The sequence below is a fragment of the Geotrypetes seraphini genome, chromosome 6 (assembly GCF_902459505.1).
Source record: "Geotrypetes seraphini chromosome 6, aGeoSer1.1, whole genome shotgun sequence".
Taxonomy (NCBI): Eukaryota; Metazoa; Chordata; class Amphibia; order Gymnophiona; family Dermophiidae; genus Geotrypetes; species Geotrypetes seraphini.
The window spans coordinates 216950643-216967888 of record NC_047089.1 but is presented as its reverse complement, the minus strand read 5'-3'; the positions used below and the strand labels follow the sequence as shown (position 1 = coordinate 216967888).

General features: G+C 45.3%; 1 protein-coding gene across 3 annotated transcripts in view; it reads right to left on the bottom strand.

Annotated features, from left to right (window-relative positions):
- LOC117363100 (gamma-glutamyl hydrolase-like) overlaps positions 1 to 13942 on the bottom strand; it is a 34266-nt gene extending 20324 nt beyond the window's left edge. The window contains exons 1-4 of one of the 3 annotated variants that reach the window (XM_033950393.1): positions 13604 to 13942; positions 9320 to 9434; positions 3972 to 4022; positions 2067 to 2151 (exon numbers count right to left, since the gene is read on the bottom strand). In XM_033950393.1, the coding sequence (XP_033806284.1) occupies positions 2067 to 2151; positions 3972 to 4022; positions 9320 to 9434; positions 13604 to 13706 (354 nt within the window). In that variant the 5' untranslated portion in view covers positions 13707 to 13942. Of the gene's footprint in view, positions 1 to 2066; positions 2152 to 3971; positions 4023 to 9319; positions 9435 to 10480; positions 11343 to 13386; positions 13428 to 13603 lie in introns of those variants that run through there. The other 2 variants (XM_033950394.1, XM_033950395.1) reach the window with 2 other exon arrangements.
- Positions 13943 to 17246: the final 3304 nt, after the last annotated feature.

The window sequence follows — 17246 nt, the reverse complement described above, 5'->3', positions numbered from 1 at the left end:
ACCGGCCCCCCAGGTCCACCCTGTTCCACCCATCCACACCCCTAATTCCACCCTAACCTCGCCCCAGCCCCGGGTTTTGAAAAGCCATCTGGACCCCCGGACATGTCCGGGGAAATCTGGACATCGGGTAACCCTATGTATGCTTAAGGCCTGCAGGTCCTGTTCCCTCCAAAACAGGAATTATGGAGCGGTGAGCATCCTTGCATAATCAAGGCCCCCTCACTGGCCACATGAATCTTCTATAGATGCTGACAGCTCCGTTGCTGCCCTGGAGGAAGGGAGATAAGGCTCTGAACAGCAGATGGGAGAGGGTGGAGAGGAAAGAAAGGGAATGAGAGAGGCTGGAGACCACAAGAGGGAGGGAAGGAAAGATGCTGAAAATGAGGGCCCCGAGACACCATTTGCTGGGGAAGATGCATATTTGAAGGTTCTCCTAGGACAGTGCTTCTCAACCCACTCCTTGAGGCACACCTAGTCCTTTCAGGTTTTAAGGATCGCCTCAATGAATATGCGTGAGATAGATTTGCATGCAAGGCCTCCTTGCTATGTAAATCCATCTCATGCATATTCATTATGGAAAACCTGATGGGACTAGGTGTGCCTCAAGGACTGGTTTGAGAAGCACTGTTCTAGGCTATCAAATACCCTTGAGCCCTGCCAATAGGCTACTTCTTGGCTTCTTGAAAATTAAGCACCTAGTCTCAGGGTACCCTGCACTTTGATTGGGCAGATTGAAATTTGCCTTTTTCATGGGCAAAATACAAAAAGAACAGAAGAGCTGCACCTCTCAAAGCTGCTAAAAGAAAATCAGACATGAGCAGGCATAACGTTTTTACAACTGCGGTCAAAGAAGAGCAGGATTACGAGATGTCCGGATTTCCCCAGACATGGCCTCCTTTTCGAGGACATGTCCGGGGGTCCGGATGGCTTTTCTACACTCGACACTTTGTCCGGTTTTTGAAAAGCTTCCCGTCAAAATCGCATCGGGAAAGGGCATCAGCGCATGTGCGGACACGACGCGGTGTTGTCGTGCGCACACGCATGCATGCACGTGATGTCATTGCATCGCATCCGTGCATGTGCGGATGCCATCTGGGAGGGTGGGGCTGGAGGGCGGAACGGGATGGGCCTGGGGGCCTGCCCAAGGGTCTAGATTTTCCTTTGGGAAAATCTTGTAACCCTAAAGAAGAGCAACAGCCACAAATTAAAATCCTACATTGGCAGTAGGCAGAAGCGTAGGCTGAACACAGACTCTACAGCCGTATTCCAGTCGGGTTTTCAGGATTTCCCCAATGAATATGCTTGAGATCTATTTGCATGTGACTGGAATACAGCTCTCGAGAACTGGAGTTCCCTACCCCTGCTCTACAGGATACCTACAAGCCGTGGTGTAGTAAGGTGGGGGGGTGCAAGGGGGACAGTCTGCTCCAGGCGCCTAGTTGGCCTCCTCTCCGCTGCCTCCGCCTCATCCCACTACTCTCCCCTTCCCCCGTTCCTCTAGTTGTTCACCGTCGCGAGCAACAACTTCACACATGTTCCTCACGACCGTGTCAGCTCTCCCGCTGATGTCATTTCCAGGTGCTGCGCATAGGAAGTGACATCAGTGGAAGAGCCACTGGGCTCGCGAGAAGCACGTTGAAGTTACGGCGGTGAACAACTAGAGGTGAAGGGAAGGGGGTGCATGTGCAACAGGGGGGTTGGGAAAGGAGCGGGGGGGTGGAGACGAAGGTGGGTGAGTGGTGCCTCTGCCCTGGGCACCTCTCATCCTCGCTAGGCCACTGCCTATAAGCAGCCCCTTTTCTATGATACGGTGACAATCAACAACTTCCCATTTCAGCTATTTTTAGCTTTTTGTGAATTGATCCGAAGGAAGTTGGAAAGGCAAACAGGAGGCAGAGAGAAGAGTGCAAACAGGGCTAAAGAGGGAAAGCGTGCAGGGGGTTCAGAAGCTGCCGTACGGCAAGTTTGAGATACCGCACTGGGCTGTACCACGTGGCTCTCGCTACTGGACTTTGCCCCACTCCAGGTGTTTTGGGAAGCAGCTGGTACTGGCGCAGAGGCCTCACCTGCAGTGCCAGTCGGTAGAAAATCTTGGCTGCTTTGGCAAAGTTTGACTTCTGCAAATCCACCGCTCCCCCGGGGAAAAGAATCCTGTGTGCAGGAGGTGAGGGCGGAAAATGAATTTCATTACTTGTTCTAAACTGGTGTTAAGTTACAGTCACATATTATATTCAGGGCCCGATGTTCAAAGCTTACCGTGCCTTCAACGTTCAACTTTAAACCAGTTCTTACCAGTTTAGCATCTATGTGTTTTAGCTTCCAGTGCACAAAATGGCTCTGGACTGTCTTTTCCTTGCCTTGTAGCAGCCTCTGAGAATACTAGAAAATCCTGACTCCCCATGAGAGACATCTCCATGAACTACCTCTACTGTATGCAAATCTATCCATGCATATTCATTGTGGAAAACCTGACTGGCTGGGTGTGTCCCAGGAACTGGGTTGAGAACCTCTGCCATAGGCATATCCTGCCACCAGTAGGCTTAGAGTCTATTTCAGTGTTTTTCAACCCAGTCTTTAGGGCACACCTAGCCAGTCAGGTTTTATGATATCCACGATGAAGGTGCATGAAACAATTTTGCATGCATTGCCTTCTTGGAATGCAAATCTATCTCATGCGTCTTCATCATGGATATCCTGAAAATCCAAATAACTGGGTATGCACTGAGGACTAGGTTGAGAAACACAGGTCTAGTTGTACCTAGGGCAGGGGTAGGCAATTCCGGTCCTCGAGAGCCAGAGCCAGGTCAGGTTTTCAGGATATCCACAATAAATATGCATGAGATAGATTTGCTCTCAAAGAGGCAGTACATGCAAATCCATCTCATACATATTCATTGTGGATATCCTGAAAACCTGACCTGGCTCCGGCTCTCGAGGACCGGAATTGCCTACCCCTGACCTAGGGTTAGCATATGGCTCCAGAAAAAGGAGGACGGATTGAGACATCTGGGTTTTACTCCAATTACTTTCAATGTCTCAGTCTGTCCTCCTTACTTCCATTGCTTTCAGTGGAAGTAAAACCTGGATGTTTCAGCCTGTCCTTTTTCTGGTAACCCTGCATTAGACAGATTGTGAGCTCACCAAAACATATAGGGAAAAATGCTTGAGTACCTGAATAAATTCATGTAAACCATTCTGAGTTCCCCTGGGAGAAAAGTATAGAAGATTGAATAAATAAATAATGCCATAAATAAGTAATGGGGTATATAGGGGAATGGAAGACTTTCAGCTTAAATGGGCACTATGACACACAGAACAAGTGCCAACAAGCCCAAACACACCATAAGGTAGCTAACAAACAGCACTGCCTCTAGTGGTCAAGATGATAAATACATCACAGGTCAACCATACCGCCTACATTATTGTTGAATTAACCTATCAAGGCATGAACAAATGTTAAAATAACCCCCCTGCATAAAAAAATGCAAATCAAAAATCAATCTAAAGTGCACATCATATTTCAAAAGATATATCAGCACTCAGCTTGACTGCGATTCTAATAATAGCAAACAGGCAAAATATTTTACACAAGAGGAATTCTTTGTATTATTGTAAATCACCATTTGTGGTTTCACCAGGTTCTCTTATATCCACATACTTCTCCACAGCTGTTCCCCGGGTTTCCAAGAAGAAAGAGAACAGCAAATTAGGAGAACACTCTCAGGCACCCAAAAGAAGCAGGGTTAGCAGATGACCTCATATCGCCCTATAGAAAGTTGATCCAGTGTGGGCTTTACCCCACTGCATGTATATAGAGAAGTAGTTTTAATCAGAACTACATCTTCATGTAGATGGAGGCCAAACTAGGACTGAATAAGCCTGTTATGTGTGAGCTGTGCTGAGAATTACCTGAGAAGAAGCCCAGGACTCACTCACTGAGGGAGATGAGTGAGTGCTCACTGCTTACTCACCCGTTAATGGAGTAGAAGAGCTTCTCATACTCTGACTCTGGAAGTGTCAGCCTATGGGACCAAGAAACACAGAATGGTGAGAGACTTCTAATATCCTGCACAGGATTACATGATCATATACATAGATGGAGAAATGCTGGAGGCCATTGGGGGGGGGGGGCGGATGGCCTTGAGCCACCACTTGGTGGAGAGGGCGCATGTCTGCAGGCTCTCTTGGGGCAGTGGGATGATTGGGATCCAACCTTTTCCTCAGGGACCACCTGGCCAGTCAGGTTTTCAGAATATCTACAATGAATATGTATGAGATTGAGTTGCATGCGCTGAAAACTTGACTGACAAAGTGATCCCTAAGGACTGGGTTGTAAACCACTATCCTAGCACATCAGACACCCAGTTCTGTGAGTGATCCGGCATCTCCAGTAATGGGCAAAGCACATCAACCTGATCCAGGAGAAGTAATTTGGAAACATTCAACCCTTAAGCACATTAAAACTCCTCGGTTCAACAATGAATTGCTAATTCTAAAACAGAATTATAGATGCTTAAAAACAAATGACACAGCTGTAAAGCTAATCCAGGAAAAGAGCCAGAGGAGAGGGAAGGCCAAGCCCCTTTCCACCCCATTGTTTCATAAACAATTGGGTTGGAGAATCCTAGATAGAGAAGAAAACTCCTATGGAACTACCAAGAAAACCTAAGAGCTAAGTATGAGGAGAGGGAAGGTTCCTAGATATCCTTTTAGCTTAGGATGATGGCAGTATATGGGTGGTGGGATAGACCATAGCAGGAGAAAGAATGATCCCAAGGGATGGTGCTGCCAAAGTCCCCTAAGTGAAAAGAGATCAATAAGTTAAACAGGACTTCCTAACCTGTCATTTGAATCCCGAAAGGGTCTGGTGACCAAAAGGAGATTTGGGGAGTTCTAATTTGCATACTTCATTTACATAGGAATGAGAAACATTTTGAAAGAGGACATATAAGACATAGAAGAGGGGAAAAGGCTAACCCAGCTAAAAGAGGGTGGCATCAATAGCTATACTTCGCTTAAAACATTCAAGGGAATGATCCCAATTGAATGTTGTGTTGAGCTTTTTTTCACCCTGAGAGTGACCAGGATCTGTGATTATAACAGGTGATAAGAATTCTTTCAAACTAGTCTAGAGCTTCAGTTAGTTGAGAGAGTAGTAGAAGAGAAATGGCGGAAAAGTAGAAATATGCATGCTAAGATTCTTGCTTTATCTGGCTGCGGCTTTATATTTCTCCAGCAAGATCTCTGTTTCCCTACCATGAATTCTCTAACTATGAGCTTGAACCACACAGCACTGGAAGTTTGGGGTGGTCTCACAGTCAGCACTTTAGAGTGGTAACATCCTGCATTGTGCACCCTATGCACTCTCCCCCAACGTACCTCATGGCAGAGGCATCTCTCTTACCACCCATGTCTTCAAATCTTCACCGGCAGCAAGCAGCATCTCCTAGCAGCTGCTTGTGTATGTATGTATGTTAATCTGTAACCCGTTCTGAGCTTGTTGGGGAGCATGGGATAGAAAAAGAATTTAATTAATTGATTAACTAACTCATCCCCCTCCTGTAAATATATCCCTGGTGTCTCTTGATACCCAACACAGCTCCACATACCCAACCCCCTCATGCCTCCCCAACATAAAAGAAACCAGTCTACTGGATCCCCCCTGGTTTCCACCCTCATAGCCTCTCCCTCCCTCCAAAAGTTCCCTGGGGTCTAGATGCACCCAACCTCTCCCCAAATCTCTCATAAGGCCCCCAGATCCCTTTATCGCTCCTGCCTCTTTTGAGGTTAAGGGGATCTTGGGGGTAGCTTGGGGAGGTGTCACAGTGTCACTAGACACCAGGGATTTTTTTGGGAGAGCCTGGGGGGGAGGGACTGTGAGAATTGGGGTTGGGGAGTCCACTAGACCACCAGCGCTTTTTTTTTTTTTAAATCTTGGGGAGGGTAGCCCGTCTAGGGCAAGGTGATTGAGTTGAAGGGAGGGGTGCAGCCACCTCTTCTCTCAACCAACCCTTCCAATACTGCCCCGGATGTGGCATTACATTTCTAGCACTAAAAACATCTGAGAAAACCTTTTTTGGGGGCGGGGGAATTGGTGTGGTTTAGCAAACAACTGCATTTAAATGCAATTTGCACTAATGGTTTCAGTGTTCGCATCATAAACATTAGAGCATTTGGTTGCACAACACTGGTGTTAGCTTTAAGCAATGGTCCCCAAGTAAGGTATTAACTCTTAATATTCTCTCTCTCTTCCCGTTGAATCTACTCTAAATCTTCTAGGTATAACAATTGATTCCATGTTATCTCTAAGACCATAGGTTAACCTCATGAGGGTAAAAGATCTTCTGGAAACTCAAACAGCTTTGTAGAATTAGAAAAATGTTTCATTGGGAACATGTTGGAACATTGTGCAAGCCTGTGTAATGACCCAATTAGGTTACTGTAATTTATACAGGCTGTTCTGAAAAGATCAGGAAGCAGTCACAGACAATGCAAAATATCTCAGCTAGGGTATGGGGGACCTCTCATATACTGACAGACTGAAAAAGCTGGGGCTTTTCTCCCTGGAAAAACGACGACTCAGGGGAGACATGATAGAAACCTTCAAGATCATGAAGGGCATAGAAAAAGTGGACAGGGACAGATTTTTCAAACTAAGGGGAACCACAAGTACAAGGGGGCACTCGGAGAAATTGAAAGGGAAAGGTTCAGAACAAATGCCAGGAAGTTCTTTTTCACCCAGAGGGTGGTGGATACATGGAACGTGCTGCCGGAGGATGTGATAGGCAGAAGTACGCTACAGGGCTTCAAAGAAGGTCTGGACAGGTACCTAGAGGACAAAGGGATTGAGGGGTACAGATAGGAGTAGAGGTAGGTTATAGGGATAGGATTAGAGGTAAATTATAAAATTAGTCAGAGACCATTATTCAGGCAGTGGGCCTGATGGGCCACCGCGGGAGCGGACCGCTGGGCAGGATGGACCTCTGGTCTGCCCCAGCGGAGGCAAATTCTTATGTTCTTATGTTCTTAGGGTTAGTGAAAAGCTCGAAAATGGGATCCAATTTACCCCTCTTTTAAAACCTTTACATTGGTTGCCTGTAGCGGCATGGACACTGCTCAAAACCTGTTCTATGATTATTTAGGGTGGTGTCATGCTATGAATAATGCTATCCACATTGCCTTTGGTTTATCCATCACCTTCTGCCAAGACAACCCACAATATAAACCACTTAACTATAGACTTTTCATCAGCTAAAAACATAACATTTAAACAGTTCTGTCCTCTGCTTCCATACCAGGTTGCATAGATATGGAATTTTTTGCCTTTCGGTCTCAGAGTGTGGTGTAGTGGTTAGAGCTGCAGTCTCAGCATCCTGAGGTTGTGGGTTCAAAGCCTGCAGTGCTCGCTCTGACCCTGCGCAAGTAACCAGCGCCTAAAGTTAGGCACCTATTTGGGAGGCGCCCAACTAAATAGGTGCCTATCTAAATGGAAGAACAAGCTCAATGACACATTTTAATCAGCACTGATTGAAACCTAGGCGCCTAGCAAGAAAGCGCGATTATGTAACAAGGCGCCTCTGAAAATTTAGGCGGCCTTCAAAAAAAATAGGCGCTATGCATGTTAGGCGTGGGCGTGGCTATGTGTTAGGCGCCTTCTTACAGAATCACCGCTCTTAAGCGTGCTTAAACGCTCACAAGGGCGCCTAACTTCTAGTTGTGCCTAGAGCTGGCCTATTTATTGGGTGCCTTCAAAATAGGTGCCCAAACAGGTGCCGCTCAGCGTGATTCACTAAATAGCACCCAATTTTACTTGAACCGCGCTGAACAGTGCCTAATTAGGTGCCTAATTTTGGGGCGCTTCTTATAGAATTTGCCCTTTAATCCTCCACTGCCCCAGGTAGATAAATTGTGAGCCCATCGGGACGGATGGCAAAATGCTCGAAGTACCTGTATGTAAACTGCTTTGAGTGTGATTGTATAACTACAAACAAGTAGACAAGTTCCAATCCCTCTTAAGTTTTAGAAAACAGCAAAAATATGACTTGTTTTAAAGTGTTCCTTCAGCACCCTTGGATATATACCATCAGGCCCCTTCACTTTGCCTACTTTTAATTTAGCCAGCTCCTCACGAGCACAACCCTCTGAAAATCGGTCAAGGTCTACCACTCCTCCTGTACCCATGTGTCCACAACCATAATAGCCCGTAGGCCTGCAGGTATTATCTATAGGGCAGTATAGAAGGGTTTTGGTGGGTCACGCTTTCCACCATAAATATGTAGTGTTTAGATCGGCTTATGGGCTTAGATCAGTGGTTCCCAAACCTGTCCTGAAGGACCCCCAGGCCAGTCGGGTTTTCACGATAGCCCTAATGAATATGCATGGAGCATATCTGCATTCCTGGCATCTCCATTATATGCAAATCTCTGTCATGCATATTCATTAGGGCTATCTTGAAAACCCGACTGGCCTGGGGGTCCTCCGGGACAGGTTTGGGAACCACTGGCTCAGATCCTCCTCTCTATGGTTCAGTAGCCCCACCAGGCTACTTAAGACACCTGTGAGCTGCTGTGCCAGGCTTTCCCATAGCATGTGCTGCTGTTCTAGAGACAGGTATGTACTCTTTCATTCAGATATTTGTGGGGTGGTAGGGGATTAGTGACTACTGGGGGAGTGCTACTTAATCCCTCCAGGGGTCATCTGCTCAGTCTGACTTCCTTTTTGACACTTAAGACACGTCTAAGTTCTATCCTGGATGTCTTAGGAAAGGTTTGATTATTGTTGCAGGGCATCCAAGTTTTAAGCACGCCCAAAGCCTGCCCATAACACGCCTCCAACATGCCCCCTCGAACTTTGACGCACAGCGGCTCAGAAGCCTAGCAAGACATCCAGAAAGTCATCCTTGAAAATCGGGCCCTTGGACGTTTTCGTGAGAAAAATGTCCAAGTGCCGATTTATGCTGATTTTTGGGTGTCTTTGTTTCAAAAATGTCTCTGTTAAATCTCCTATGAGGCCTTATTCTTTGCATTTCCACTCAATAAGTTGCCCCTCCCTTGATTAATCCTTCCTATAATCCATCTGATTTAGTTCTTCCCAATTACTTTCCCTGATTTAATGCTAAGTTTCAGGGTTTTTTGTCTTTATATCTTATTTGTCCTTCTTGAATAGAATGTAAGCCCCAAGGGGCAGGGACCGTCAGTGTTGGTAAAACACTGTGCACACCTGATAGCGCTATACAAATATCAGATTACTGCCTTGACACAAACACACACTGACCCTGCTGAGGGACTGAGTGTGGTGAGGGCTGCAGTCCTTTCCTCACCTGATGGGGGCCACTCTGCAACCAGCAGACTCCAGGTATTTGACGTAAGAAGCTGGGATGTAGGCCTTCCCAAAGGGCTTTAGGGTTTCATCTGTGTTTTCCTGAGTCAGGATCCCTGCAGGAGAAGACATACAGACAGCTCTGGTGAGAGGGGAGCCAAAAAGTGGAGGTGCCTCGGCATCCTGAAGTTATGAATTTGATCCCAGCCTACTTCTTGTGACTCTGGACAAGCCACCCCAGGTATGACAGATTGTGATCTTGCCAGAACAGATAGGGAAAATACATGAGTACCTGATTATTGTTCAATGAATTGTAAACTGCTTTGGGTGGATCTCTTCATAAAAAGGTGGTTAATCTAAAATAAGAACTACTACACTTCTCCCTCTGAATCCGCGGTTTCAGCATCCACGAATTTGGTTATTCGCAATTTTTTTTTTTAGATCCATTTTCATTTTTCGGGCTATTTTTAAGCCCTCTTGGTGGTCTAGCGGGTTTTTGGGGTAGGAGCGATCTTCCTATACTCCTGCCCCTTGCAGAGCACTCATAGGAAATGGCTGCCGTGAAACTACGACAAGAGCTCATGGCAGCCATTTCCTATGAGTGATCTGCACAGGGCAGGAGCGTAGGAAGATTGCTCCTGCCAAAACCCGCTAGACCACCAGGAAAGGCTTAAGGGATGACAGCCCAAATATTATTTGCGGTTTTTTAATATTTGCGTGCCAGCTCTGCCCCTAACCCACATGGATACGGAGGGAGAAGTATATTTCACTATGGGCTCCTTTTACGAAGCCGCGTTAGGCTTTTTTTAATCGCTAGCTGTAGCGGTATTAGCTTTGATGGTTATAGATTCCTATAACCATTGGAGCTAAAACTGCTGCGGCCTGCAATAAAAAAGCCTAATGCAGCTTCGTAAAAGTGGAGGAGGGTATATTAGGTGTGAATCTCTACAAAAAACATGAATCCAATGAGTTCAGTAGGTCTTATGTCTCTAAGTGTCTTCTGTAGAAGGATATTTAAAAGTTGTCTTTAAGTACATTCATACCAGATCTCAGCCTGCACTCCATCCCCAGCACCCACCCCAAAAAAGTGAACTTTCACACTAGTGCTGGTGAAAATAGGGTTACCAAATTTTACTTTAATATTTATTTTTAAAGTTTTTACCCATTCTGAACAAGCAGGTCAAGACAGATTACAAAATTAGTAATAGGTTGTGATAGGTTGAAGATTCTGTCACTGGCCAGCAGAGGGAAGCCTCAGCAGTAGGAATGGAGCTCATTTGCATATAAGGTCCTCAAAGGCACCTAGGAGCTGTCCACATGCAAGGTGATTTTTCCATAGCATTTTTTTGCAATATTTTGCCTGTCTCCAGTTATCACCAGCTATTTGGTAAGTCTTCTGCTTCGTATGGGGTCTTGCTATGCCATTAGCTTCATCTATTCAGTCTGTTACCCATAAGATTATTTTGATGCATAACAACTATGTTTTTAGTTCGGATCTTTTATACGGCGGTTTCTATGTTGGCTCTTCTGGGTGTTTCCATCTCTGCTATTTGGCGAGTCTTCCTTCTCTTTTCTTCCTTTTTTTCTTTTCTATTATTAAGGCCATCCGTTCCTCTTTAGCTTAATTACATTGTTTAGTTATAACATCATTACCCTTATTTCTACATTTTTTCTATATTTTTTGTTACTTTAGTAACTACATATCCCCAGGTATGTCAGGTGGTTCATCGTGTGGCTTTTGCTATTATAGCCGTTTTTGATTAAAGATGTGCGGGACTTTCCATCACTATCAAAGACAGTTTATAATCAGCATGTTACACCCGGCTTAATAGTCTTGTACGGATATTCAACGCTTTAATTCTGATTTTTATTTCAAGTTTTATTTCAGTCTTTTTTAGCCAGCTACATTCTCCCTTAGAGCTCGTTAGTCCCATGGCCTTACGTTCTCCATTTCTTTTGGTTTTGTTTTTCTATATCCTATTCATTTTTTTGCCCACTTCACTCAGTCTTTTCCGCTCATCTGCATCATGTTCCTCTAATGCCATATTATGTTCGCTATACAAACATCTAAAATAATAAAACGCTAGCCGCGCATGCGCACTCAGACCTGCGTGATCTGTAATCCCTGTTCCGTGAGATGTAGGTCCGTGGCTTTGGTCCCCAGCCACTCCCCTCCTCCGGCCCTCACTCACCATGGAAGCCAGGCAAGCTCTCTCCCTGTCCGCGTCCTCAGCAGGGAACACACCTCCCGCCCTAACTTGCCGCTGCCGCCGCCACCGTTGCTGATGCTGATGATCCTCCTGTAAAGAGCAGCCTGCGATGGTGTCCGGCTTTAGCGAACCTCGCAGGCCGCTCTCCAACCTCGGTAGCACGTTCCCTCTGACGCACGGGATCTAGCACCCGTTAATGTAACGGGCTTAAACACTAGTGTTTTCATAATACTGTTTTGTGTTTCTCTTTGCCCCTATCATGCATCCTCTGCTACATTATACTTCTAGATGAGATGGTTTATTGTATTTATTAAATTTTTATTCTGTATTGCATCTTGATATATTATGACTTTTGATGAGATGGTCTTTTGTATTAAGTTCCTATTTTGCATTGTATTTTGTCACACCATGTCTTTTGATCTTTTTTAAGCAATCATTAGCATAATCATTTTAATATTGGTTATCATTCTGTCTGATTAATTCAAACTTGAACTTTAATATGCTATTCATTTCATATTGATTTCATGGTTGTTTTATATATGAATTGTACCAAAATCTGTTATCATCATGTTTTTTACCTTTCATCTGATTAATATTTGTTATCATTATGTTTAATTAAGTTTTTAAATTCATTGTGTAACACATTAAGGTTTCCAATGAAATATTTTGGTAGATAAGATGGTTTAGCCTTCTATATATCTTTTTCTGTTGTTCTAATTTGTTCATTTTAGATTGATAATTTATTATTTAAAGTACTCATATTCTATGATGCACTTTTTAGGCGGGGACGGAGGGGATTCTGACGGGGATGGGTGGGATTTCTGTCCCCACGCAACTCTCTACTCCTGGTTGACTAAATAGCGCTACACCAGCTAACCGCCTATCTAGCAGGTCTATTTTTGGCTGCTTTGACAGCTCTCAGCCGATGAATAAGTCAAACATGGCTTGACATGGACTGGAAATTCAATGCCGGTTGCCGGATACGGCCCGGCATTGAATTTCCAGGTTCGCTACCGACCACGAGAGGTAGCTGGGCTGCCTCCCAAAGTCTGAAAATAGGGCCCCAAAGTTTCCAAGTTTTATTCACATATACCGCCTGAGAGAGGCCTGGCTAGGTAGTTTACAATCCAATAAAAATGAGCAAAACTAAGGACTAAGAAAGAAACTACAAAATCAGATAGGCCAGCGAAAACGTAGAGAGGCGAGGAAGAAGCCATGTTTCCCATCTGGCACAGCTGCGCTCCTTAAGATCCAGTATCAGTGAGCAGCATCATTGGCCAAAGGCAAAATAAAGTTTTTAGTCCAAAGTTTCTGCAGCAAGTATGGTTTCTTGCACGCATGTCCGAAGAAAGCGAAACTGCCAGTACACATCTGCAGCTAGCCCAGGGGTGGTCTACTCTGCTCCTCGAGGGCCCGAATCTAGTCAGGTTTTCAAGATTTCCCCAAAGAATATGCATGAGATCTATTTGCATGCGCTGCTTTCAATGCATATTCATTGGGGAAATCCTGAAAACCCGACTGGATGCCGGCCCTCGAGGACCGGAGTTGCCCACCCCTGAGCTAGCCTCACGAAAATGTCTGTGTGTGCGGCTGCTATTTATGATCAGAGCTACAGCCACAGATATATGCTCACATTTTCATTTTTGTTCAGACATGTTACCTCTGGTCTGTCTTTAAAGCCGCTGATACTCATTTTAGCTGCAGAAAAGGAAAAACGAGGCATTTAAATTGCAAAAAAAGGGCACGAACTTCTCCCAACCAAACCTGTGCCGCTGTGGACCTGGCAAAACTTTCTTGCGCTGTGTCAGAAGTCACAGTCTCCTTCTGCACATTGCAGAGAAATACTTGGTTTCATTACCATTCATTTAAATGCAATGTGAGGCCATGGCTATTGTACAAATTAACTCCTGTGCTCAACTCCTCTCTGTACTGTGTGGTCAGTATTGTGCACACCTTAGGCTTATGCATCAACCCTTAGGTCTGGAAACCTTTGAAGCAGGAGTTGGGGAAAGCGGGAGTGGATCAGCTGTCCCTTTGGACCTGGAGCTGCATGATCACAGGCGTTCTCAGCTTACCGATGATCGGTCTCTCATTGATCCTCTCTGTGCCTGGCTTTGGAAAAGCAGCTGAGGAGTAAAGCAGCCCCAAAAGGAAAGGAGCAGCTGCTGAGATCAGCATCTCTTTCCTCTTCGCTCACCTCTCCTGAAACAGAAAAGTGTTGCCTCGTCTGAGTAAAACTTGGGTAGTGCTGAAAGCTTTCTTTGAGTTTCCAGCCCGGTGTATGTGATGGGTGACTTCAGAGCAGCCCTGTCAGCTGATGAGGAAGTCAGAAGTTTGTGTCTGAGCTAGTGACGTGGGCGTGATAGGCTGGGCTGAATCCCAGAGCCAGTCTGGGCAAATGCTCTGGAGATCTGCACTTGCCCAAGGCCAGTGCAAGAGCATTAGATACCTGTGATGAAGCTTTAGCCTCGCCTCCTTTCAATTAACTTACAGGTCTCTAAGACCCTGTTCCCTAAATAAACTCAGGCATCATGATTACTGTCCACAGAATGATCCTGTAAAAATGCAAAAAAATTTTTTTTAGCATACGAGCATTCTCACTATTTGTGTGTCCAATATCCACAATTTCACATATCCATGGGTGCATGAATTGTGACCACTATTTGCCATTCATGCCACTGTATTTCCGGACCTGCGCATTTAAAAAAATTGGCCTTCTTTGCTTTCACTTTCATTTTTGCTTCTGAACATGGCCACCAAGCATCCGGGGAGTGAGTTGCAAGCAACAGTTCCAAAAAGAAAGAAACATGTGAGTGATAAAATATGGATGTTAGTTAGACAAGCTTTGTTCTGGCAAGTTTCTTTCTGCTGTTGGTCACGAGTTTAATGTTAATGAGTCAACAATCCATCCGGCCAAAAGAGGAAGATATTCATTGGTCTGTTTGCAAAGCCGCACTGGAAAATTACAAAATAACATCTGTGGTTTGTGATGAGTCACGAGAAGCAGCTAAATTTGTGGATGGAAAAAAAAGGACTATTCCATGCAGGAACCATAGGATCCATTATTCACTTTCCACGAATTTGAGGAACCACTTGTATGACCAGAATGTAACATCTATTTTCCCATAGACACATTGGGGTCCTTTTATGAAGGTGCGCTAACCGATTTAGCGCGCGGGGAATGCTACGGCATCCATTATATTCTATGGGCATCTTAGCATTTAGTGTGCCTTAATAAAAGGACCCTATTGTTTTGTTACTGGCAAATTTGCGGTTTGTGAAGATTTTCAGGAACCATACTGCCGCAGATAGCGAGAACGCACTGTACTTTGAAATATTCAACTTCTTTTCAATAACTGTTTCAAGTCCAGGAAAGCTCTAAGAATTTCTGGGGCATAACCCTCCCCCCCTCTATACTTAGTTCCAGCATATTTAATCAAGCATTTACATGGATAACTTAATAAGAACATTGCTCCAAGATAGTAGCATAGTAAGGGAGGGGGGCAGAGCACAAAAGGTATAAGAAGATGATAGTGAGGTAAATCAACCTTAACAAGTCCAAAACTCCACCTCACAATATTCGAGAAAGAGATGTATGGCTGAATCTAACAATTTAGAACAGCCACCTCCAATATATTGTACATTCAGGGTTCCGATAAAGGGTGTCAGGTCAAAAGCCTTCCAAGCAGCCAAGATGAACCCATGGCTATCCCAAATGATACTCGAGGCCCCCACCTACCTCGACTTCAGAAAATCACTCAAAACCTACCTTTTCAGCAAACAAGACCCTTAACCGACCCTTCAGATAATCTCAGGGCCCCCTACCCAACTCTTCTCCTTCACGATAGCTCCTATCTCCCCCTGCTTCTCCTACCCACTTCCTTCCTCATCCACCAAGTCTGACCAAATCCGTTGTAAATCCGATAAATTTGTTGTAATTAATTCTGCCCTCTTCATCTACGAAGTTGGCTAACTTGTTGTAAATTTCCCTTTTCATCTGCCAATTTTTGGCTACAGTTGTTGTTAATCCGATAAATTTGTTGTAAATCTACAAGTCCATGTGGATCCTAATCTAATTTAATGTAAACCGCCTAGAACTCGCTGGGTATGGCGGTATATAAGAATAAAATTATTATTATTATTATTATTATTATTAAAAGCGCGCCGGGACAAAGACGCGCCCAGACAATTGAGCGCAGCACGGAGGCGCGCGCCGCTCTAAATTACTGTTTTTAGGGCTCCGACGAGGGGGCGTGGGGGGGGGAACCCCCCACTTTACTTAATAGACATTGCGCCGCATTATAGGGGCATTGTAGGGGGGTTTGGGAGGTTGTAACCCCCCACATTTTACTGAAAACTTCACTTTTTCCCTGTTTTTAGGGAAAAAGTTAAGTTTACAGTAAAATGTGGAGGGTTACAACCCTCCAAACCCCCCATAACGCCGGCGCGATGCCTATTAAGTAAAGTGGGGGGGTTCCCCCCAGGCCCCCCCCCCCGTCGGAGCCCTAAAAACAGTAATTTAAAGCGGGGCGCGCCTCCGCGCTGCGCTCAATTGTCTGGGCGTGCCTTTGTCTTTCGCGCCATTGTCTATGAACCCGATAAAGTCTTCTTCAAACCATATCAGAAGTAAGACAAACCAAATATATGGAATAATCCAATCATTTATTTTCTTCCATACAGCAGAGATACTAGCATGTCCCAGATGGGACCCGTTTCGCCCAGAAGGGCTTTTTCAAGGGTTCACAGTGGGCACTCTTTCTTCAGCGTCCTCACTTTATGACTGCTAGGTGGCTGTTCTAAATTGTTAGATTCAGCCATACATCTCTTTCTCGAATATTGTGAGGTGGAGTTTTGGACTTGTTAAGGGGGGCAGAGCACCCCAGATGCCATTTTGGTGGAGGTGTCAGCACCTCTTCTCCTCTTTGCCCCCCTGCTCCTTCCCACTCCTCCCTCACCATGCCTGACTTCACTTCACCCCCCTCCCCCCCCACACACATATAGTGGTGTGGGGGGGAGATATAGTGGTGCTAGAAAAGGTTCAGAGAAGAGTGGCCAAGATGGTAAAGGGGTTGGAACTCCTCTCGTATGAGGAAAGACTAAAATGGTTAGGGCTCTTCAGCTTGGAAAAGAGACGGCCGAGGGGGAGATATGATTGAAGTCTACAAAATCCTGAGTGGAGTAGAACGGGTACAAGTGGATCGCTTTTTCGCTCTGTCAAAAATGACAAAGACTAGGGGACACTCGAAATTACAGGGAAGGTTTAGACAAGTTCCTGGAGGAAAAGTCCATAGTCTGTTATTGAGAAAGACATGGGGGAAGCCACTGCTTGCCCTGTATTGGTAGCATGGAATATTGCTACTCCTTGGATTTTGGCCAGGTACTAGTGACCTGGATTGGCCACTGTGAGAACGGGCTACTGGCTTGATGGACCATTGGTCTGACCCAGTAAGGCTATTCTTATGTTCTTCACTGGTGCGAGCAACAGCTTCAACCTGCTACTCATACTGGCCTCGCCTCTCCCTCTGACGTGACTTGGAAATGACATCAGAGAGAGAGCTGATGCCGGTGCAGGCAACAAGTTGGAGTTGCTGCTTGCGCTGGGGAAATTAAAATGGAATGGGGAAGGGGCAGGGGGTTGCTTGGTGGGGAAGGAGTGGTGGGCAGAGAGGAGGGTGGGGGATGCTACCACCCCAAAATCCTCCCACCCTTCCTACACCA